At 46.4% G+C, this 23,532-nt stretch overlaps 2 protein-coding genes and 1 long non-coding RNA gene across 4 annotated transcripts; 2 read left to right on the top strand and 1 right to left on the bottom strand.

Annotated features, from left to right (window-relative positions):
- Positions 1–265: 265 nt before the first annotated feature.
- POP7 (POP7 ribonuclease P/MRP subunit) lies at positions 266–3,240 on the bottom strand. Of its 2 annotated transcripts, none has more exons than XM_089480166.1 (2): positions 3,127–3,240; positions 266–1,759 (listed from the first exon to the last, which is right to left on the bottom strand). In XM_089480166.1, exon 2 carries the CDS (start codon positions 1,752–1,754, stop codon positions 1,365–1,367), a length of 390 nt encoding a protein of 129 aa, XP_089336292.1. In that variant the 5' UTR covers positions 1,755–1,759; positions 3,127–3,240; the 3' UTR covers positions 266–1,364. The 2 variants fall into 2 exon arrangements, with proteins under 2 accessions (XP_089336292.1, XP_089336291.1); XM_089480165.1 differs by lacking the exon at positions 3,127–3,240 and adding an exon at positions 2,172–2,532.
- Positions 3,241–6,259: 3,019 nt separating this feature from the next.
- On the top strand, positions 6,260–21,152 carry LOC149304378 (chloride channel protein ClC-Kb-like). Its single transcript, XM_089479726.1, has 16 exons — positions 6,260–6,443; positions 7,096–7,224; positions 9,801–9,929; positions 11,214–11,353; positions 11,862–11,939; positions 12,107–12,185; positions 12,701–12,826; positions 13,933–14,017; positions 14,571–14,672; positions 16,236–16,320; positions 17,092–17,262; positions 18,366–18,435; positions 19,070–19,180; positions 19,347–19,560; positions 20,312–20,445; positions 20,980–21,152. The coding sequence occupies exons 1-16, from the start codon at positions 6,260–6,262 to the stop codon at positions 21,150–21,152; spliced, it is 2,010 nt and encodes a 669-aa protein (XP_089335852.1).
- A 93-nt stretch (positions 21,153–21,245) lies between these two features.
- On the top strand, positions 21,246–23,079 carry LOC149304379 (uncharacterized). The gene is made up of 3 exons (XR_016271978.1): positions 21,246–21,282; positions 22,151–22,227; positions 23,004–23,079. It is a non-coding gene; the product is annotated as an uncharacterized LOC149304379 (long non-coding RNA).
- The last annotated feature ends 453 nt before the right edge of the window (positions 23,080–23,532 follow it).

Raw genomic sequence — 23,532 nt, forward strand, 5'->3', positions numbered from 1 at the left:
ACTGGCTCCACATAACGACAAGGCAAGGTGCCAGAATCAGTGGAGGATTGTTTCCAAACCAGATCATAACAGAATTTCCCCAACCTGGTGCCTTTCATATCTGTTGGGGAGACAACTCCCATTGTCCCCATACAGCATGGCCAATTTCCCAACCCCATTCCACTGCCCCAGACAGGCCCATGGCCTCAGACCCCGCTACCCCTTATCCCAAGCCCAGCTTGGCCACTCTCCTGTGAAGATCAAGATACGGGACTCCGTCTCTTAATAAAGATGCTTGAAAATGCTTTACTTCTCAGAGATAAGTCAGAGACACGACATACAGCCCTGGTACAACACAATGCAGACAAATGCACAGAGACACACACACTGAGATATAGTCAACACTTTGTGAAGTCACAGGACTACAAAATTTAACTTCACTCCAAACCACACGAAATAGACCAGGTCTTCCAATCGTTTCCTTGTGAAAAAGGGAAGGGGAACCCAACTTGGGTAAGATAATTCCCATTTTCATCCCAAGAAAGTCAGCCAGAGTAGCTGAAAGGGCGAGTAGGGCTACCTCTCTACTTCTTATCCCACTTCAGTTTCAGGGTGTTGTTTCTTGGGGTACATGGGGACCTAGATCATACCTAGATCACCCTACCCAGCATCCACAGAAAAGGGACAGAGGAGATCTAATTTAGTCAATAGAGAGGGGGAAAAACCAAGCCTCAGATTCTGTATTGGGATATTAATGCAACATGTCAACCATTTTTGAACCCCAGGAGAAAGAGTTGTGGGTTTTGTTGTCATTGGTGATCCTGGAAAGCTAGGAGACATCTTTAAAATGGGGGAAATGCTATGCCCCAGTACAGTGGGTCCTCCACATTCCCTAGGTTTAGTGGGAACCAGACCCCCATGAAAGTGGAAAACACCACTATTTTTTGTACCTGACAAAACACTTCTCTAGGTCCTTCAGTACAACTCTATGATCAACATCTGCCAGAAGGTGGCCACAGAATTGTGCTGGAGGACCTACAAATGCCTAAAGAAGTGTTCTCTCTAGGGATCTCTAGGTCCTCCAGTGTGATTTCTGCAGACGTTGCCCAGAGAGTCAACCTGGCAAACCTAGAGAGTCCTAGAGAAAACATATTAATCAAAACCATGAAGAATCAAATCAGTAAGAGTCAAAGCCACATATGTGGAGGCCCAACTCTACAGCCAGCAGAGCAGAATTGGTGCCGAAGGCCAGGATCCATTTGCACATCTTGCAAATTCAGTCTGGCAAGATGGAGACATCTCTGGACCCACAACTGTTTCGGGAAGGCAAGGAGCCTGTGCGGCTCAGGAAGGACCCCAAAGAGAGCTCACTGGTGGCCCTCCATTTACTCCGGAGTGACGCGGCAGACCCGGATGTGGATGGCGGAGTTGTTCCTGGTCCTGGCCATTGGTTCGTCGCTGTCCCCCTCCGGCTCAGCCACGTCGACCAGCTCCACGGTGGAAGTGTTGGCGGCCAGGCGGAAGGAGCCGCCCCCGGTGGCCTCCAGCTGGAGGGCGATGTTGATGGCACGGTTGATGGCCAGGCCCAGGCCGTGGATGCAGATCTCTGGGCAGCCGGTCCCGGGTGCAAGGAGCTTCTGGCAGCGGCTCAGCTGGGCCTTGAAGTCTGTCTTCATGTTGACGTAGATGTCACTGTGGCGGCGAGGAAGGCGGCGGGGCAGGCGGCGGCGGAGAGCGTACTCTGTCTCTGTCGGAGGGCCTGGCGGGTCGGACATAGTGCCTGGGGGGCAGAAAGCAGAGAAAACAGAGATGATGGGGGGGGGTTGGGGGATCAAGGTGCCCACACTGTCTGCCCAGTGCATCCCAGCCAGTGCCCCCATGGCACCATCCACTCCTAAACTAGATGGTAGATGCACCACTCCTCCCTCTTGGGGCACCTCTGTGCCACCTGCTTTTCCCTCCCTGGAGCTCCTGCAGATAAAGTGGTGTCAAACTGCATTATTTCTATAATTTAGTTTTATTTTACTTTTAAATAATCTTTATTGGTGTTCAAAATAAAAAAAAAACAACTATAGACAGCCACACATAAACATACATACAACCAAATGCTACACAAATATACAAGAAAACAAACAACAACAACAGAAAGTGAACTAATTGGGAGTTTCTTCCAAATCGAGGATTGTACATACTTTTTAAAGCTGTTAGCGGAATGGGGATGTTTAGGCTGGAGAAGAGGAGGTTAAGGGGTGACATGGTAGCCCTGTTTAAATACTTGAAGGGATGCCATATTGAGGAGGGAGCAAGATTGTTTTCTGCTGCTCCAGAGAACAGGACCCAGTGGAGCAATGGATGGAAGCTGCAGGAAAAGAGATTCCAGCTCAATATTAGGAAGAACCTCCTAAGAGCTGCTTGATTTTGGAAGAGACTCCCTTGGATTTTGGTGGCGTCTCCTTGTTTGGAGGTTTTAGACAGAGGCTGTCTCAGGGAGTGCTGTGATTGTGAGTTCCTGCAGGGCAGAAGGGGCTTGGACTGGATCAGGGCCCTCTTTGGGGCCTCTTCCAATGCTAAGATTCCTGCAGACCCCCCCCCCCAGTGTCTGCTGCCTTCCTCCCCCAAAGGCAAAACCTGGGGGCTTAAAATCCTGGGGGCTGGAGCAGCCCTGGCATCTCTTAGCCCCCACGCTCGACCCTCCCCTCCAAACAAGTTCCACAGGAGAATGCCCCCCATTTTTCTCCCCCACCAAATCCACCCACAACCCCTTGGGAAGACTCCTAGTAAACCCCTATTGTGACCCCCCCTGCTCTCTTCCTGCCCCGCCTCTGCGGTGCTCGGCTGCAATCCCCAGGATTCCCCCAGATCTCCTTTCAGACTCCATATCCCATAATCCCCCAGAGCCAGTTTTGGATGCAGCTACCAGAATCCCCCCATGCAGAGATCAAGTTTGGATGACAAGTCCCAGAATCCCCCCCAGAGGCCAGTTTTACTGTACTGCGGCTTCCAGAACCCTTGTGTACTGCAGTACCCAGAATCCCCTCTCCCCCAGAGACAGCACAGTCCTTGGGGATTCTGGGCACTACTATGATAATTGTAAAAAGGGGCTTTTCCTCTTGCAATGTTAGCCCCCTGGGGACCCTCTTTTCCCACCTTCTGCCAGCAGCAGGGAGCCCTTCCTTCCCTCTCTTCCAAGGGGAAAAAAGTTGCCCTCAAAAGGGCAGCTGCTCTTGGCTTCAGGCACGCACGCCCCGCGCCGCTTCCGGTTCCGCTTGGAACCTTGAAGCGTGGAGGAAAGCGGAGAATGAGTCGCACGCATGCGCACAGAGTGTCTCCACTATAAATATAGGAATCAGAGTGATGCAACGGATTCTAACTCTCGGGTCGCTTCGGCTGAAAGACAGAGATAGGGCGGCAGAAAATGTGGAAAACATTTTAGGACGCAGTTATGAGAACACTTCAAATTGTTTCACACACTGCAATGTTTCTACAGCTATGAGGCCCTAGAGCTCTCTATCAGGTCAGTCTGGATGCCTCACCAAACTACAAATCCCAGGATTCCATAGGCTAGATCATGACAGTTAAAGTGGCGTCTAACTGCTTTTGTTTCTGCAGCGTGGGAGAAATAGCTTTGCTCTACTTCACTCCATGCATCAGGCCAAATAATCCAGTTTGACACCACTTTTTAATTGGCATGGGTCAATGCTAGATAGCTATGGAATCCTGGGATTTGTAGTTTATTTTGGCACTAGAGCTCACAGACAGAGAAGGCTAATTGTCTCACAAAGCTACAAATCCCAGCACTCCCAAGAATGAGAAATAGGCCATCTGAGGGCCATCTGCATTTGAAGCACTTTCAGCTCCCTTTTCAAAAAACAGTGATCCATGCACTTTTCACAAATATAGCATTTATAAATTGTTGTTATTGTTGTTGTTGTTGTTGTTGTTGCTATTATGCAAAGGGATCTTGCAGCACCTTTGAGACTAATTGTGCAAATGAAGTTGGAGTGTATGATTTCGGAGATTTTGCCAACTTCCTCACATGGCATTATTGTTGTTGTTGTTGTTGTTGTTGTTGTTATCTCTGTTTATCGCACGGTGAAAATGAGAGTTTAATAAACAATTAACCCAGGAAAACTGCAATTGATATTAAAATGCCATTAAAATGACACTAACGCAAGTGCCATTATCCCATGAAGAATCAGGTAAATCCAGGCAAATCCAGTTAATAATTTGCTGCTGTTTCTTGCCTAGTTATTCATGGGATAATGCCACTTTAATCACGTTTCGTCTCGACGTTGTGTGACAACCATTTGCGTAATCGTGGGGATAATAGCACTTTGCATGCAGCATCGTGTGAAAACCATTTGTGCGTTTGCGGGTTAATCACAAGTAAATCACAATTTATGCTTCCAATTTCCCCCCTTGTGATAAACTGACAGTGTGAAAGGGCAGGATGGATGTCCCTTGTTGTCTCTTCTGACTCTATGATATATATATATATATATATATATATATATATAAAAAATCTCTGGTCTTTTTTGACCTGTGCCCCGTTCCAAGAGGTGTCCATCCAGCTCCTGTCCTCAAACTGGTTTATGGTTGCTTTCCTGACCTTCCTCTGGAAAGTCTCAGGTGAGACCAGGGCATTCCTTCCACTGTTTTCTGGGGGATGGAGGCGGACGGAGGGTCAAGGGACACTTTCCATGGAAAAAGAAAGCCTGGCGACGCACCTGGCGCACGCCGGTCTCTCTGGGGAAGCCAGACTTTTCCACCTGTTGAGCCAAGAGGCTGGAAAGACAAAAGTCAAGGTCTGGGCTGTCCTCTCTGGGCTTCAGGGCAAGGAGAATCATAGAATCATAGAATCGTAGAGTTGGAAGAGACCGCAAGGGCCCTGATCCAGTCCAACCCCATTCTGCCATGCAGGAAATCCAAATCAAAGCATCCCTGACAGATGGCCATCCAGCCTCTGTTTAAAGACCTCCAAGGAAGGAGACTCTATCACCTTCCAAGGAAGTGCATTCCACTGTCGAACAGCCCTTACTGTCAGGAAGTTCCTCCTAATGTTGAGCTGGAATCTCTTTTCCTGCAGCTTGCATCCATTGTTCCGGGTCCTGTTCTCTGGAGCAGAAGAAAACAAGCTTGCTCCCTCCTCAATATGACATCCTTTCAAATATTTAAACAGAAGCTCAGGGCAAGAGCACTGTCTTGAAAATCGCCTGTGGGTTTCGATGTTGGACTACGACTCTGGAGACCAGGTTCGAATCTCAGCTTGACCATGAAACCCATTTGGTGTCCTTGGGCAATAAGTCACACTCTCTCAGCCTCCTCAGGGGAAGGCAATGATGGCAAGCCTCCTCTGAACAAACCTTGCAGAGAAAACCCAATGGCCTTAGGGTTGCCATAAGATGGAAATGACTTGAACGCATACAACAACAGCAAATCTGTCTGTCTGTCTATCTATCTATCTATCTATCTATCTATCTATCTATCTATCATGTCCGTGTTTTCTGGGGGCAGCCCCACTCCAGCAACCTCCTTTAGGACTATTGTCTCCATTCCAACGTAGCTTGGAAAACTTCATTTGGTTGGACTATGACTCCCATATGCATCATCATCAGCAAAAACATCTGCTTTATTATATGGAGCCAAATGTTCCAATATATGGCATACGGGTTGAGTCTCCTTTATCCAAAATGCTTGGGTCCAGAAGCGTTTTGGATTTGGGGGGGGGGGAATGTTGGAATCCCTGCATTTGCAATATAGGTCCGTAATGAGATCCCATGGAGATGGGACCCAAGTCTAAACACAACGTTTTCCAGGCACAGGATTCTTTTTCAGAAAGATGCCTATATACCCAAAAGGCACCAGATTCTCATCTGATCTTGTAAGCTAAGCAGGGTCAGCCCTGGTTAGTCCTTGGATGGGAGACCACAAATGAATATCAGGTGCTGTTTGGCTCTATTGCAGAAGAAGGAACTGGCAAAACCACCGCTGAGTATCCCTTGCTTAAGAAAACCCTGTAAAATCCATGGGTCACCATAGGTCAACAGGCAGCTTGAAGGCGCATAGACGCACAGTCTTAATCCTCCTCTTTCTTTCTTTCTTTCTTTCTTTCTTTCTTTCTTTCTTTCCATCCGCCTCTGTCCCTCTCTGTCCAGCCAGCCCTTCCCCTGCCTCCTCCTCCTCCTCTTTGCAGGTGGGTCCCCATCTTCTTCCTCCTCTCTGGCTATAAAGAGGAGGAGGAAGCCTTTGGAGCAGCCAGCCGGGCTCCTTGTTTGGGACGATGGGCCTCTGGAACTGCAGGAAGCCAGACCCCAAAGGCAGGGACCGGGATCTGGGCCCCCCAAGCCAAACCCCCAAATGTGGGGCAGAGAAACAGCTCCTGGAAGAGGCCTGGGGCAAGGGACCCCAAAAGTCACCGGGGCCACGCTGCCCTCGGGCCCAGAGGTGCCTCGGGGCCTTGAAACGTAAGGTTCGAAAAGCAGGGTCCTGGGGAGACGTGGAAGGGCCTTTTCAGTGGCAGCCCCTTGGACTTGGGAGCCTTTCTTAAGGGGTCCTTCCTTGCTGTGCTGCTTTCGATAATGGCTTTTGGGAATGGAAGGTTTTTAAAGAAAGAGCTTCTCAGAGGATGCTGTATTATTTTAATCATACAGTTGTTACTTATATGTTTTAAAGTGTTAATACTGGTAATAGCTCAATTATATTTTAATGCTGATATTATATATATATATATATATATATACGCATAAATATATAAATATATACAAATATATACACACAGAGAGAGGAGGGGCCCTTGGTGTCCATTGGGGTTTGGTTCCAGGACCCCCCCCCATGAATACCAAAATCCATGGATGCACAAGCTACATTAAATGCAATATGGTATGATGATGATGATGATGACGACGACGACGACAGTGGGTCCTTGGTATCGACAGAAGCAAAGCTTGGAAAGCATTTATTCTGATTTTTCTTTTGGACTGTAACTCCAGAATTCACCATCCAGAATATTCTGGTAGCTGCAATCCAAAAAATGATTTTTCATAGGTTATTTATTACAAGGCTGTGGCTTATGGTGGGTTTGGGGGCTGATGGGCCATCTCCTCCATCTCTTTCCAGCTCTGGGCCTCTCCATCCGTTCCCAAACCCTCAAGTTCGGAGAGGACTGGGTCTTCCTCTTCCTCCTTGGCATCTCTATGGCCACCCTCAGCTTCGGACTAGATGTCGTCACCTCCAAATGCCAACAAGGTGAGCCTCCTTCTCCCCTCCCCCCCATCACACCTTTGACTCCATGGACAGAGTCTATGGGGCTTTTGTTTTGCACTGTGAATTATATGCCCTATATGGCCCTTTTGGCCCCTTTCACCCTACAATTCTCTTTCTTGATCATGGCATCCTAGACTTGGATGGACACCCTGACGGTCACTGGCTCTAGCCTCCTTTTGGCACTGCAGGGACCATTGAATGCTAGAGACGGAAGAGACCTCCAAGGGCCATCCATGCTGCCATGCAGGAACTCTCACTCAAAGCCCTCCCTGGACAGATGGCCCTCCAGCCTCTGTTTAAAAACCCCCAAAGAAGGAGACTCCACCAAACTCCAAGGAAGTGCCTGTCATTGTCGAAGATCCCTGACTGTCAGGCAATTCCTCTTAATGTTGAGGTGGAGTCTCTTTTCCTGGAGCTTGCATCCATTGCTCCATTGGGTCCTAGTCTCTGGAGCAGCAGAAAACAAGCTTCCTCCATTCTAAATATCACATCCCTTCAAATACTTAAACAGGGCTCTCATATCACCTCTTAACCTTCTTTTCTCCAGGCTAAACATCCACAGCATCTCCCTCAGTTGTTCCTTATAGGGCATGGTTTCCAGACCCTTCACCATTTTAGTTGCCCTCCTTTGGACACATGGCTCCAGTTTCTCAATGTCCTTTTAGCATTGTGGGGCCCAGAACTGGACACAATATTCCAGGTGGGGCCTGACCAGAGCAGAATAGAGGGGCACTATTACTTCCCTTGATCTAGACACTATACTACTATTGATGCAGCCTAAAGTCGCATTAGCCTTGTTAGCTGCCGCATTGCACTGTTGACTCATGTTCAACTTGTGGTCTACTTGGATTCCTAGATCCCTTTCACACATAGAAGTCTCTCGTTCAGCCAGGTGTCCCCCATATTCCTGTATCTGTGCATTTTATTTTTCTGCCCTAAGTGCAGTACCTAACATTTCTCCGTGTTGAATTTCATTTTGTTAGCTTTGGCCCAGCTTTCTAGTCTATTCAGGTCATTTTGAATCTTGATCCTGTCCTCTGGAGTAGTAGCTATTCCTCCTAATTTGGTGTCATCTGCAAATTTGATAAGTATGCTCCCAATTCTGTCATCCAGGTCATTGATAAAGATGTTGAATAGGATCCATGACTAAATATTGTTTGTTTTTTCATTGCTATTGTTTCCCCACCTTGATCCACGGGGAGAGGCAGGTAAGAAATTACTATTATTATTATTATTATTATTATTATTATTATTATTATTATCCCAGACAGACAGAATGATAAGAGCTGGGTGTATACTAATTAGCATTGTTTCAAAGACATTTTAATCATGTAAGGTTGTTGTTGTTTTAGACTGTACGCCGCTCGGCAGGTTTTTATTCCTTTTCCTCTTCCTTTGCTATGTAATGCACTTTATAGCACTCTATAAATAAATGATGATGATGATGATGATGATGATGATGATGATGATGATGATAGTAACCGCTGTGTTCTGGGTGCAAGACATCCACCAATGAAGCCTCCTCCTGAGCGGCAGGCATCCAGCCTTGCCTTCAGAAACTCCATGGAAAGAGCCTCCTCCATTTTCTGGGGAACCTTTTTCCATCGACTCAAAGGACGGCGAAGGGATGCATTAAATTAAACAAATAAATGCAAAGCTCTCAGCTGAACGGAAAAATAACTAGATAAAGTTTCCAGTGCAAACCAAACATACTTGGAGTCAGACCTGTTTCGGGACCAGGAAAAGGTCTTCAAAGGGATAGCCATGTTAATCTGCTATCCCTTTGAAGACGTAAAATGAACATAAACTTGACACTCTCAAATTTTGGGTTTTCATCCATGGCAAGAACAAATAGATGTTCATAGCTAAGGAAGGGAAGCATATCCCTCATTATTCGTTTCCCAGCTGAAATAGCCAGATGTGAAGAAAAACAGGTCAGCTAGATTTTGTCCCGCACTCAAACCATTATGCCACACTGCCTCCCCAAAACCATGTCCAAGGAGATTAGTCTTTGCAGAAACACGGTCTAAAACATGGCCACGAAACCCAGAAACCCCACCCAAAACGGAGGCCTTTGGGATGCCTCCTCCGAAGGGCCGCCGTGGCCGAGGTCGACGCGAGGGCGGTTAACAGCAAATCCTAATGGTATAATTATATAATTATTTAATTATATATACAATGATATAATTATACATTGTATCGTTTTATACTTTACGATTTTTAGATCGCATGCCATTGGTAGGTTTTAATGCTGAATCGGTGAGCTCTGTAAAGTTCCGATGTAAAATTTATGGTGCAATATAAATAAACAACAAAAACAACAACAACAGTAATAATAGTGTAGTGGTTTGAGCATTGGACTAGGACTCTGGGGATCCGGGTTCAAATCCCCTCCACTCAGCCATGGGAACCCACTGTTTGACTTTGTGCAAAGTCACACTCTCTCAGCCTCAGAGGATAGCAATGGCAAACCCCTTCTGAAGAAACTTGCGCATTGAGTCTGTAAGACAGTCGGCGAGCTGCTTTGCACCCGTCTCTTTCTTCTGCCCCACATCCAGCCAACCTGTGGGTCTATGAGGAGCTGGCGGACCATCGCTCCCTGCAGTACTTCTCCTGGGTCTTCTATCATGCGGCTCTGGCCATGGTCTCGGCGGCTTCGGCCAAATATCTCTCGCCACAAGCAGCCGGTGAGTGGACCTTCCCTCCGTTTTCTGCCCACTTTTTGTGATGTCACATCCCTGGAAGATTTGGGGAGAGTGGCAACACTAGCATGGCATCATGGTTTGAGCATTGGACTATGACTCTGCAGACCAGGGTTCGAATCCCAGTTTGACCATTAAAACCATTGGGTGGCCTTGGGTGAGTCACACTCTCTCAGCCTCAGAGGAAGGCAATGGCAAACCTCCTCTGGATAAATCTTGGCAAGAAACCCCAGGGAGGTTCTCACACGGGGGACGATCGGAAGTATAATTAGCTCAGGATAACCCCGCAATTGCACTAATGGGTTTCACATGACGTCGTGTTTGAAGCACTATTATCCTGTGATAATCCTGCAATTGCGCTAATTGTGTTTTCACACAACCCTGTGTTCAAAGCCCTATTATCCCATGAATTATCCATGATAATCCCACAATTGCAGTAACAGTTTTCACACAACATCATGGTCAAAGCCCTCTTTTTCCATGAATTATCCATGATGTTCCTGCAATTGCACTGATGGTTTTCACATGACATCAAGACGAAATGTGATTAAAGAGCCCTTATCCCGTGAAATAACCAGGCAAGAACCAGACTTTTCACATGAATGCCTTTTCGCTGCTTATTACCTGGCTATTCCTTGGTTATTCACAGGATAATGGCTCTTGTGTTAATCTCATTTTAATTGTGTTTTAATGTCAATTGTGCGATTTGCATGGGTTAATCACTGTTTAAACTCCACATTTTCCCCTGGCTGTGTGATAAACTCCCAGGATAGGTTTGCCTTAGGGCTATTGGAAATGACATGAAGCTACACAAGCGCAATGAAAATGAAAGAAGTCAATCTGACCTTCTGCTGCGGCCATGATCCATCCAGGCATTATTCTGCGTGACTTCTATCGAAACAAACCAAAGATGAACTTTTGCATATCTCTATTTCCAGCTTATAGTGACCCTGATGCAAGCCTATCATGGGGTTTTCTTGGCAAGATTTATTCAGAAGAGGTTTGCCATCATTGCCATCCTCTGAGGCTGAGAGAGTGTGACTCACCCAAGGTCACTCAGTGGTTTTAATGGCCAAACTGGGATTCGAACCTTGCTCTCTAGCGTCCAACACACGGACCACTGTGCCACGCTGTTTCTTGCAACGTGGTTTGCACACAATTTCCATTTGGATCATGCTTGGATATTGATCCCTACTGAATCCTTGAATCTCCCTTTAACCTTTACTTTTTTCTTTCTTCCTTCCTCCTCCGCTCTCCAAACATACTCAGGCTCTGGCATCCCAGAACTCAAAGTGGCGCTTCGTGGGGTGGTCTTGCACGAATTTTTCACGTTCCGGACCTTCGTGGCCAAGCTGGTGGGGGTGGTTTGCACGCTTGCAGCCGGGAGCACCGTCTTCCTTGGGAAAGTGGTGAGTTGAGAACGGACACGTTTCCGCGCATCGTGTGTTTGTTTGGGCATGTGTTTGCGTGTGATTACTCACAGTTTTTGCTTTATTTGCAGGATGCTTTAAATGCGCTTTAGTCTCTCTTTAATGCCAGTCGGTCAATAACTTGGTCACCCGCTAAAATGGTCTAATATTTTGAATAGCCCTAGAAACCCGCCTAACTGTCTCTGATTATTTTAATTGATTATTTTAATAATCAGTCTTTATGAGTTTTTTGGGCTCTGTGGCCATGTTCTAGAAGAGTTTATTCTGACGTTTCGCCGGCGTCTGTGGCTTTGGCGTCTTCAGATTATTTTAATTTTTTAAATGTTATTTATTATTCTTATGTAGGGATTATTATGTATTAAAAATAAATTATTATTGTTATCATTATTGTTATTATTGTTATTATTATTATTATTCCAGTTAGCCCCAGTGAGATCAACTCCTCCATGTCCATTGCCGTCTTCATCCCTCTTCCTTCCGTCCGCAGGGTCCCTTCGTCCACATGGCCACCATTCTGGCCATGCTGCTGGGCAAGGTCATGGTCAAGTTTGCAGGGTCAGCGGAGGTAAGGCTGGACAACCCACTCCTTGCCAAGCCAGGCACCTTCCAACAGGTGATGCACCTGTCGCACCTTGATGTACTTACCTGGATGGGAGCGTGTCCATGCATTTGGTGTCTTTGCAAGGGGTTGCCACATACCGTGTCGTTGCTGGTTTTTTTGCTCCTTTCCAGAACCCCGGGCGCAAATACGAGCTGATGGTCGCGGGGGTCGCCGTGGGGGTCGCCTGCTGTTTTGTGGCTCCGGTTGGAGGTAAGACACGAAAAGACACATGCGCAAGTTGGGGGAATTGGGGGCACTTGGGGGGGACTTGGAAACTTTACCTTATTTTGAACTACATGTCCCAAAATCCCCCAGTCAGCCATACCAGTTAGGAGGTTCTAGGAGCTGTACCCCAAAACATATAGAGCTATTATTTAAAAGAAAGAGTGAAAGAGAAAGAGGAAGGAAAAAGCAAACGCTCTCAATTGTGGAATGGCCTCCGGTCTGTTCTGAGAGCGTTTGGGTTTCCTATTTCCCCCTGGACCACAGCTTTTCAAGAATGCAATTTTACAGGGTATTTTCAAATTTAAATTGGTTTCAAAGCCTGCTTCTAGCACTTCACCCGTAGCATATAAAGTTCGGATTGAAACCTGGCGCAGACGGACACACATGCCATAGACTGGCATGGAGGTTTTCCAGTTTTCCCGTTTCTGGATAATTTGGCCTCCCTGGGGCAATCTCTGCCTCCCTTTTTCTGCCCCTCTCTTTCTCTCTTTCTGCCCCAGGGGTCTTGTTTGGGGTGGAGGCCACCGGAACCCACTTCGCCGTCCGCGATTATTGGCGCGGTTTCTTCGCCGCCACCTGTGCGGCCCTCACATTCCGCCTCCTGGCCGTGCTCAACAACACCCCAGGTAAACACTGAACCCCGTTTTGGGAGAAAGGCGAGATATAGGTCTAATAAATATAGTCGAAGCCTCCCCCCCCCCCCCCATTTGTGGATTTGATTATTTGCGGCTCTGATTAATATGTCCTCTCTAGGCTTTTCATGCTCTTTTGTTGATGTCAGGGCAGCATATGGAGATGTTGACCAAGAAGGCGAAATTTTGCGCTGCTGCAATTAAGATTCGTGAAAATACGGTTTTAGTAAATGATTAGGTTTTTACTATTTGTAAATTCAGTTATATTTTATGTCTATATTTTATATTCTTTATGAGTTATACAGTCTGCCTTGCCATATGCTTGTATGTATGTATGGGGAGTGCTCCCATGCGCAGCGCAGTGCAGCACAGGTGTGCACCCCATTCATTCTATGGGGGCTTGCCATCTACATGACCTAAAATCCACATATGGCAAGCCCATGCATGGTGCGGGCGCACTGTATTTACATTTATATTCATATTTTACTGATGTCCATCGATGTATGTATCTTACTGACGTTCACAGTATGTACGTATTGTATGTATTTTATGTATTCATATGCATTTAGGAATATGGTCATCGACCACAATAAAACGGTTGATCAAATCTGTTCTCTCTAGGAGTCTCTCGGTCCTCCAGCGCAATTCTGCTGGACGTTAGAAATAAGAGTTTTGCTGGAGAACCAACAAGTTCCTAGAGAAAACACTTCTCTGGGCATTTTCCTCTGGGATAAGGCAGAATATAAATGAATGATCTTATTTGTAGGTCCTCCATCATGATTCTATGGGCAGCCTCTGGCCGATGTTGACCACAGAAAGCTGCACTGGAGGAGCTGGGGATTTCCAGAGCAGTGTTTTCTTGGGTTAAAAGAATAGTGGGATTTTTTATCTGTGGTTTCTCCACATTCACAGCGGTCCTTCACCTGAACCCCAGCAAACGTAGAGGGACCACTGCCAATGAATGAAGTCCAAGGCAGAGAAGGAGGGGGAAATAAGCGTCTCTTTTGCTTTCTTGGTGGGGTTGTGCCACCTTCCTGGCAAGGCCAATGTTGTGCCAATGCAATTGCTGACTGTGTCCATTGTTTCCCATTGCTTTCCAGAAACGGTGGCCGTCCTTTTCCGGACCAGTTGGCGGGTTGAGTTCCCCTACGATCTTCCGGAGCTGCTCTCCTATGCCATTTTGGGGTGAGCGTCCAGCGGACGGAGAACCAAAGGAAGAGGCTTCCAACCATCCAGATTCGGCAGGGAAGGTCCCAATTAATCCTCTTCCATCCCACTTGTTTGAGTCCTTTTAAAGTGTCCTGGTTTCTCTTGCCTCCTCCCGCTTTCCGCTTTTCTCTTTATGACTTTATGGCTGCAAACAGAGGAGGAAAGAAAGTGGGTAGTAGCATGTTTCTACATACCTTACACCGCATGACATTGTAGTTCTTTGTAGGCATGTGTCTTTTGTCGAACTGGTTTTTCCATCTAGTAAAAAAGACTTGCTTCTATAGCCATATCCTGCAGAAAGAGAACGAAAGCACTGCAACAACGATTCCCAGACTCTGGTCCTCCAGGTGTTTTGGACTTCAGCCCCCAGAAGCCTCAGGCATCTTGGCCAATGACCTGGGATCCGGGGAGCCAAAGTCCGAAACACCTGGAAGGCCAGACTTTGGGGATGGCTGCACTGCAACGCCATAGAAAGCCTTTGCTGTCCGCTGCATTTCCCATAATTCTGTATGTATTTCCATGCTCCCAGAGCACTCTCCGGCGGACTCTGTTGCATCTTCCTTTTCTGCCATCGGAGCATCCTGATGTTTCTCCAGAGACAGACGAGGGTCAAGCGCATCATGGCCAACAAGTAAGGGGTCTAGCCTGGTTTCCAAAATTGCACAAGAAGGCTCCAACAACAACACCACACACACACACATATATGCACAAAAAGCCCCACAGATACACAAGAAGTGTTTAAAAACTCTTCTGTAGTCTTGAAATTGGCAGCTCATGGAGGAAGAGGGATAGACATGCAGAAAGTTTCCAGAGTTTCCCCAGAGCTGAGTAAAGTAACTTTTTGGACTACGTCTCCCAGAATCCCCCAGCCAACAATCCCTTTTTGTGTGCAATATATTTTTTTACTTGTTCATTAATTTTGTTTGCACAATATATATATATATGCAGTGGTCCCTTGTTATCCACTGGGGTTTGGTTCCAGGACTCCTGTGGATACCAAAATCCATGCATGTTGAAGTCCCATTAAATACAATGAGGTGGTATTATTGTTATTGTTGTTGTTGTTGTTATTGTTATTGTTATTATTGCAATGGGCCTTTGGCATCTTCTGGGGTTTGGTTCCAGGACCCCCCTTGGGTACCAAAATCTATGGATGCTCAAATCCCATTAAATATAATGGCATAGTAAAATGGTATTCCTTGTATAAAATGGCAAAAATCAAGGTTTGCCTATGGGCATTTATATAATAATAATAATAATAATAATGTATTTATATTCTGCCTTTTTCCAGGGGAATCAAGGTGGATTACAACAGAAGTATAAACAATAAAATATCATAAAAATGCAAATTCCCGCAAAAACAGTCCCACACCCCAACCCTCCCCCCAAACATAACACAAAAGACAAAGAGAAAAGAAATTGAACAATAAATGGTTTAAGACTAAATTAAATTTAAAATTTCAAATACAATTTTGCTAAAAATTTCAGGGAGATTTGAGTATGATATTTAAGCATTTTCAATCAGTGGCTGCTTGAATCGGTGGATTTAAAAATCTGTGGATAAGGAGGGCTAAGTGTATTTTTACTTGCTAATATATACGTAAGTGTGTGTGTGTGTGTGTGTGTATAAAATGTACTTGCATATATATATATATATATATATATATATATCTCCACTTATTTGCAGAGGAGAAGAGATTTAAGCACAGCTCGCGTCGATACTCCACCTTCTGCCCCACAAAACTGCACTGTTTTAGTATTAGTGTATTTTGTGCAAAAGGCACACATTTTTGGCTCCCTAAACAATGTGTAATTTTTCTTGTGTGCTTTAAAGTCTTTCCCAACTTATGCCAATCTTATCACTGTGTTTTCTTGGCAAGGTTTGTTCAGAGGTTTTTTTGCCTTTCCCTTCCTCTGAGGCTGAGAGAGTGTGACAGTGGATTTCTATGGCCGAGTGGGAATTCGAACTCAGGTCTCCATAGTCATAGTTCAATACCCCAATCTGGTTCTGAGTGCAGTTTCTACACAATTGAATTTTCCTGGACAAATTCCCAAAGTACATGGAAACTGCCCAGAAACCTTTCTATCCCTGCAGAGCAAAAGGAAAGACATAAATTATTTCTTGCAATGGGATTTAGGTCCCTAATATCAACACATCCCACCCAAAACGTACAATTATCTTTTCCATCTGCAGCAAAATCTTGCACGCTGGTTTCATCTCTCTCCTCCTGGCAAGCATCACTTTCCCACATGGATCAGGGCAGTATATCGGCTCGAGGGTAAGTGTGTAAATCCGTGTGCAAATCAGAGTGAGCATCCCCTCTTCAGCTAATATTAGAAACCCCAAAGGGTCATCTCTGCAGAAGCTGGAGCATGAAAGGTTTGGGTCACAGAAAAGGAAGGAGTTATTGGAACAATGTGCAAAGATAAACCTGTGGATCTCACTGCCACAAGATAGGAGATTGTGCTGCATGCCTTTGGGTCGTTTCTGATTCATGGCAGCCCTAAAGAAAAGCTATCAAGGGGTATTCTTGGCATGATTTGGTCAAGGGTGGTGTGCCTCCATGGCCTCTTTTTGAGGCTGAGAGAGTGTGACTTTCCTGAGGTTTCCCAATAGATTTTCATGGCCGAGCCAGGATTTGAACCCTGATCTGGAGTCCTGGTCTAGCACACAAACCTCTACCTCACATTGGTGCTTGCATCTACACTGTAGAAATAAAGCAGTTTCCTGTGGAATCCTGGGATTTGTGGTTGGGTGAGGCATCCACACTCTTTGGCAGAGAAGGCTAAGGACAACTCCAAATCCCAGGCTTTCTGTAGGACAGAATGCACCTAAAGTGCATTATTCCTACAGCTTAGCAATATTAATTGCTGTGTGGCTCTCCCAAGAGTTCCATTATGGCCGAGCGGGAATTGAACCCAGGTCTCCAGAGTTGTAGTCCAATACTGGAGCCACTGCACTGGTTCTCAGAATACAACCACCATAAACTCATCCATCTGTCTTTCTCTTTGCCTCCTCCTGTGACTCCATCCCCCATCATCCCCTCCAGCTGTCTATGAAGGAGCTGCTGGAGACCTTCTTCAGCAACGTCAGCTGGGGTCTGGAAGAGGCCAACAGCACCCATCGTCCCCACTACTCCGCTGACCCCGGTGACTACTTTGGGTGGGCCCACCCGGACCTCTCCTCCCTGGAGGTGCTCTCCTTCTTCCTCCTCGCCAAGGTGCGTCTTGGGTTGCAGAAAAGGAGGACAGACGGACGGACGGGGCAGTGGGTCTCCCTGGGTGCCAAAAGCAGGGATTGTGGCCACGGGCAGAGAAGGGGCTGGCATGCTTTCTAACATTTCATGGGTGAAAAGCAGGATACGCGTGGTCAAGCGACAACAGAGAGTGGTCAACGTAAATTAACGAAGAATGCACAAACTGGGAGAAGCTGCAGCAGTTTGCTTTTGCCTGAACTGACTGGGAAGGACACCGTTCTCTTTCTTTTTCTCCCAGCTCCTCCTAGTTTGGTGTCATCTGCAAATTTGATAAGCATACATTCTATTCCTTGATCTAAGTCATTGAGAAAGACGTTGAACAGCCCTGGGCCCAGGACAGAGCCCCACTGGACACTTCTCTCCAGGAGGAAGAAGTGGAGCCAGTGCTGAGTGTTTGGCCGGTCAACCAATTACAAGTCCATTTAACGGTTGCTTTCTCTAGCCCACATTTTACAAGCTGGTTTGCAAGAATGTCAAGGAGAACCTTTAGATCCTTTGTGACATGCCCCTAAATTTTACCCTTGACTTAGACATGGCTTATATCAAAATCCATAATTTTGGCCCCAAAACAGGCCCCCGACTCATACATTAGGATGACTTCTTATCACACGGGACGGATCCCGTGCAGAAACGGAATTTAAACTGGAAAAATTGATTTTCAGACAAGGTCAAGGGTTAACCTGAACAGAAAGTGGACAAACCCCACTAAAGCGGTGTGATTTTCACACGACGTAAGGGTCAGTGAGCATTAAGCGTGACATTAACCCGAACTGAAAGTAGGCAAAGCCCGTTCCTTATTACTTTCAAAAAGAAAACATTGATATTTTGTAAGAGAATGGAAAATTAAAAAGTAATAATAAGAAAAAAAAAGTTTTGGAATATTTTGGGTTTCTGGATAAGGGAGATTTCCCTGATATTTCATTGGAATCTTTGTTTTGTGTGTCTCCTTGAGCCCCATATTGGGAGAAAGAGGGACTACAAAATAATACAAGAGAAAACATGGAGTCAAGGAGGGGTCCTATGCCCGTTCATGCCCCCCGCAATCCACTCTTTTCCTTTCTCCGCAGTTCTTCATGGTCCTCCTGGCCACCAGCATGGTCATCCCGGCCGGATATTTCCTCCCTGTCTTCGTCTACGGTAAGAAACCCAGTCCTGCTTTACCGCTGGCTGGACTCCATAAATTGTGATCTGCCCACAGAGCTTATGATATAGGTATTTTAATAACAAATAATAACAAGATTCTGAGCTTGCAAGACCATTTGTACAAGACTGTCACTCTCGGGGTCAAAGCCAAGTTGACCACGCGTAAGGTCTGACCTCTGGACCAGATTCAGGCCATTGGACATGGCTACTCTGGACCACTTGGCACCACCAGCCTGCTAGGAAAGATATCTGCAGTGATCCCTCCACATTCAACAGGGTTCAGGGAGAAGGACCCCGTGAATGTGGGGAAACCGCAAATAAAAAACCACTAAGGACACCTCTCTAGGAATCTCCAGGTCCTCCAGTGCCACTCTATGGTCAACATCTGCCAGAAGTTGATCATAGAATCACACTGGAGAACCCACAAATGCCTAGAGAGGTGTTTTCTCCAGGAACCTCTAGGTTCTCCAGCACAATTCTATGGTCAACTTCTGACAGAAATGCGCTGGAGGACCTAGAGATTCCTAGAGAGAACATATCAAAACACAACTGCAAATAATCAAATCTGCAAAAGTCAAAGCTGCAAATGTGGAGGGCCAACTGTATATGGGTTTTTCTTCTGCCACAGGTGCTGCCTTGGGCCGTCTGTATGGAGAGGTCATGGCCAAAATCTTCCCAGATGGCATTGTCTCTGAAGGAATCCACATGCGCATCACACCTGCTGGGTATGCGCTGGCAGGTAGGACCTTGGCAAGGAAAAAAGCCTCATATTACTTTTGCTTGGATGACAGTTCCCCCAGCCAGGGGATTCTGGGAAATTTAAGTCCAAGTAGGTGAATAGTTTTCTAAGCTCAATGCCAGCAACAACATGCACTGACAAAACTGACCCATGGCCTTCGCTGTAGGTGCAGCGGCTTACTCCGGGGCGGTGACCCAGACCATTTCGACAGCATTGCTGACCTTCGAACTGACCGGTCAGATGTCCCACATTCTTCCAGTCCTGGTAGCTGTCTTGGTGTCCAACGCCATCAGCCAACGCTTGCAGCCATCCTTCTTCGAGGGCATCATTATCGCCAAGAAGCTGCCCTTCCTGCCCAAACTCTCCGTGGGCAAGAGCCAGTGAGTCAAGCCCCCCATCTATTATTTTTACCTGAGAGAAGACCTCTAGGGATCTTCAGGTCCTCCAGCACAACTCTCTGGTCAACATCAGCCAGAGGTTGACCATAGAATCACGCTGGAGGACCTACAAATGCCTAGAGAAGTGTTTTCTGTAGGAACGTCTAGGTTCTCCAGCACAACTCTATGGTCAATGTCCAGCAGAATTGCGCTGGAGGACCTAGGGATTCCTAGAGAGAACATCTTGATCAATAGACAAACAGCATCATCAGTTAAAACTCACATCAACTTAAAAGGACAAACAAGATATACACATATTAAAACAATCCACTTTTGAAATCCATCATTCAAAATTCACAATTTAAAAATCATCTGGATAAGCCTGGTATAACCTCTCTTTGGAGTTTATCACATGAAGGCGAATGAGACTTTATCCCATGAATATTCCAGAAAAATCACGTAATTACGTGAAACGCTTTCACGCGATGTTGCACAAAACCCACCATGAAAGTGGTCACAAAGAAGTGCGTGTTTTTACTTTTGGGTTTTCAGCGACAATGTATTTCCAATATCACTTTGCGCGTGATAATCATGTGCGCAATGACTCGCCATTTCTGCTTTATTGGATGGATGCTTTAAATGCACTTTAATCTCTCTTTTAATGCCGAAATCAGCCCCAGTGTGATAAGCTCCTTTCATGGGGTCTCCATAAGTTGAAGTTGTCTTGATGGCAATGGGCCTCTTTGGCTTCCAGGGGCCACAGTCTCTACGCCGAGGACTTTATGGTGACTGACCTCCAATACCTCTCCCGGGAAAGCAAATACAAAGACCTCCGGAGGCTCCTTAAAACCTCCAGCCTCAAGCAGTTCCCGCTGGTGGATTCCCAAGGTAACCATCCTTCGCTGGCAAACCCTGGACCCTGAGGCCCTTGAAGAAGTTACTTTTTGGGAGCATAGCTCCCAAACTCCCCAGACAATGCATCCACTGCCCATGGAGCCATGCCACCAATGCATGGTTCAAGCTCCAGGAAAATAAACTTCCTGATGGTGCAGAGTTGCTCAGCTGTGGAACATGGACTACCTTGGAGGGTTGGTGGAGTCTCTTTCTTTGGAGGTTTTGGCTGGATGACCATTGGTCACAGGGAGGGCTTGGATTGTGTCTTCATGCATGGCAAGGGGTTGGACTGGATGGCCTTTGGGGTCTCTTCCGACTCTAGAATTATTTGTATTCCTGCATGGAAGAAGCGAGTTGGACAGGATGACCCCTTCCAATCCTAGGATTCTTACTGGACCCCAATGGTTGTAGCCTCTTGTCATGCCGTTCTAGATGGAAAATAGTAACTTCTCCAAGCTCTGCTCTGCTGGTAGCCCTTGGTGGGAAGGTGTCCCACCCTCTAAATCCTAACCCAGCTCTCCTCCTCAGAGTCTCGCATCCTTTTGGGGTCCATCAAGAGGAAGCATCTCTCCAGGCTTCTCTCGGAGCAGCTCAGCTCAGAGAAGAGGTTCCAGCATCTGCTCCGCCAGTCGGAGGAAACAGCCAAAAAGAAGGAAGGCGTGAGTCCTCTGACCCCACTGACCCCACTAACCCTCACCTGAGTCCCTCCCTTGTTGGCTGGACCCTCTGAAGAGCAGATTCAGCCCTGAGTCCCAGCTGCCTTGAAGGAGTATTTCTCATCTTCTCTCTTGCAGGAAACAGGCCCCAATGAAGGGAGAGGAGATACATCAGGTGAGGACAGGGGTTTTTTGCATCCATCGGTCGAACCAATCCACAGCTTGGAACTATTTGTTAAAAATAATTAATTTTTTTCAATGTGCCATTGGTATGGATTGGATTTGAGCATCCACAGATTTTGTTTGCCACAAAGGGTCCTGGAACTAAAGCCCAGTGGAGACCAAGGGCCCCGCTGCAATAATAATAATAATAATAATAATAATAATAATAATAATAATAATAATACCCCATTGCACATAATGGGACTTGAGCATCCATTAATTTTGGTATCCATGGGGGTCCTGGAACCAAACCCCAGCAGATACCAAGGACCCACTGTAATAATAATAATAACAACAACAACAAAAACAACAACAACAACAACAACAACATCCCATTGCATTAATTTATTTATTATGCTTTATTTATATAGTGCTGTAGATTTGCACAGTGCTGTACATAAAATCAGTAAAATAGATTTAAAAAAATAAACCTGCCTATGGCATACATTCTATAATGGGATTTCAGCATCCACGGATGTTGGGATCCACGGGGGTCCTGGAACCAAACCCCAGCAGATACCAAGGGTCCATCCAAAAGAGCTGGCAAATGTAATATCGGAGCCCTTAGCAATAATCTTTAAGACGTCCTGGAGAACAGGAGAAGTCCCAGCAGACTGGAGGAGGGCAAACGTTGTCCCATCTTCAAAAGGGGAAAAAGAGGATCCCAACAATGATCCTCCAGTTAGTCTGACATCTATACCAGGAAAGATTCTGGAGCAGATCATTAAACAGAGAGAAGGGAATGCCCTGTTTACAAAACGTCAGGCTTCCTGGTCCTTTGAACCCATGGCATCTCTTCTTCTTATTCCTTCTTTTTGCAGAGGCGCCCCGAGAGGAGGAGCCCCCCGCTTCCAGCATTTCTGGGGGTCCTTTGGTGGAAGGCGAGGAACAAGACAAGGTCAGCGGTGGTCAGTCTGGGTCAGCTGCATCTCTTCCATAGCCCTTCATTCTGATCCTGGTTGAACTGCAGGTTCCTGAGGTGCATCGTTGGGTGAAGCACTAGAGAAGGCTAAACACCTCACAAACTATAAATCCCAGGATTCCATAAGAGGCAGCCCATGCCAGTTAAAGTGGGATCAAATTGTGGAGCGTGGAAGAGCCAACATGGTGGAGTGGTTGCAGTGTTGGACTTTTTTGGATGCATCTGCACTGCAGAATTAATGCAGTTTGGCACAGCTTTAATTGCCACGGCTCAGTGCTTTGGAATTCTGGGATTTGTAGTTCCCTGAGCTATTATTTAGCCATCTTTGCCAGAGAGCTCTGGTGCCACAGCAAACTATAAATCCCAATATTTCATAAGGTGGAGCAAATGGCAGTTAAAGCAGTGTCAAACGACATTACTTCTGCAATGTGGCTGCAGCACAGGACACTGGGGGAGCTGGGTTCGAATCCTGGCTTGGCCGTGGAAATTCATTGGGTGAGTCCCACTCTCTCAGCCCCAGAAGATGGCCATGGCAAACCCCCTCGGAAGAAACTTGCCAAGGCAACCCCATGGTAGGTTCGCCTTAGAGTTGCCCTAAGTTGCAGATGACTTGAAGGCACACAACAGCAACAGCAACAAAAGATGGGACTTGCAAGCCCATCACAACTCAGAGTGGAAGAGACCCTCGACTCGAACCCACTACCCTGTGGACTTTTTAACTGGGCTCACTGGTTGCCTTTTTCTGATTTCAGACTTCAAAGTCCATCCCAGGGAGTGCAGACGGCCGCCTGCTCCCCAAGAAGGACCACTGGCGATACTACAACATGGTATGTTATTGAGATTTTGGGGTGCTGGGAGGGAGAATCTGCAAAGGTGTGAGTTTAATGGGGGACTAGAATTTGGGGGTCCCAGAATTGCTGCGGGGATAGCAAGCAGGGGAGGTTTTGAATTTGTGGCCTCTGTTTTCCCTTCTCTCTTTAATGGCAGGTTTTTGGCTTAGACTATATGTTCTTTGGGTTTCCCTTCCAGATTTACCATTCTATGGGCTGAGAAGTCCAGTGTGTTGAGCATAGTAGTTCGGAGATAGAAACACAGTCTTACTTTTTCCTTGCAATCAGGGCTTAGATAAGTTATTTATTATTTTTGGACTACAGTTTCCAGAATCCACTGGCCAGCCTGGTTACGGGTTCTGGACCTTCTAGTCCAGAGCCAGATACTTTCCCAAGCGCTGATGGGGCTCATACCGGTGGCTTCTGTGCCAGGGGTATGTGAACCCATTTG

The sequence above is a fragment of the Sceloporus occidentalis genome, unplaced genomic scaffold (genome assembly GCF_023333645.1).
Source record: "Sceloporus occidentalis isolate IW3139 unplaced genomic scaffold, rSceOcc1.0.p SCAF_14, whole genome shotgun sequence".
In the NCBI taxonomy this organism is placed as follows: domain Eukaryota; kingdom Metazoa; phylum Chordata; class Lepidosauria; order Squamata; family Phrynosomatidae; genus Sceloporus; species Sceloporus occidentalis.

Excerpts from the sequence above, each read along its gene's own strand:
- POP7 (XM_089480165.1), bottom strand. The coding sequence starts at position 2,235 with ATGTCACCCCTTAACCTCCTCTTCTCCAGCCTAAACATCCCCATTCCG. Across the intron at positions 1,760-2,171 it reads TCCGCTAACAGCTTTAAAAA|GCACTATGTCCGACCCGCCA; the intron begins GTATGTACAATC and ends TCTGCCCCCCAG.
- LOC149304378 (XM_089479726.1), top strand. The coding sequence starts at position 6,260 with ATGGGCCTCTGGAACTGCAGGAAGCCAGACCCCAAAGGCAGGGACCGG. Across the intron at positions 6,444-7,095 it reads GTGCCTCGGGGCCTTGAAAC|CTCTGGGCCTCTCCATCCGT; the intron begins GTAAGGTTCGAA and ends ATCTCTTTCCAG. Across the intron at positions 12,827-13,932 it reads CGTGCTCAACAACACCCCAG|AAACGGTGGCCGTCCTTTTC; the intron begins GTAAACACTGAA and ends ATTGCTTTCCAG.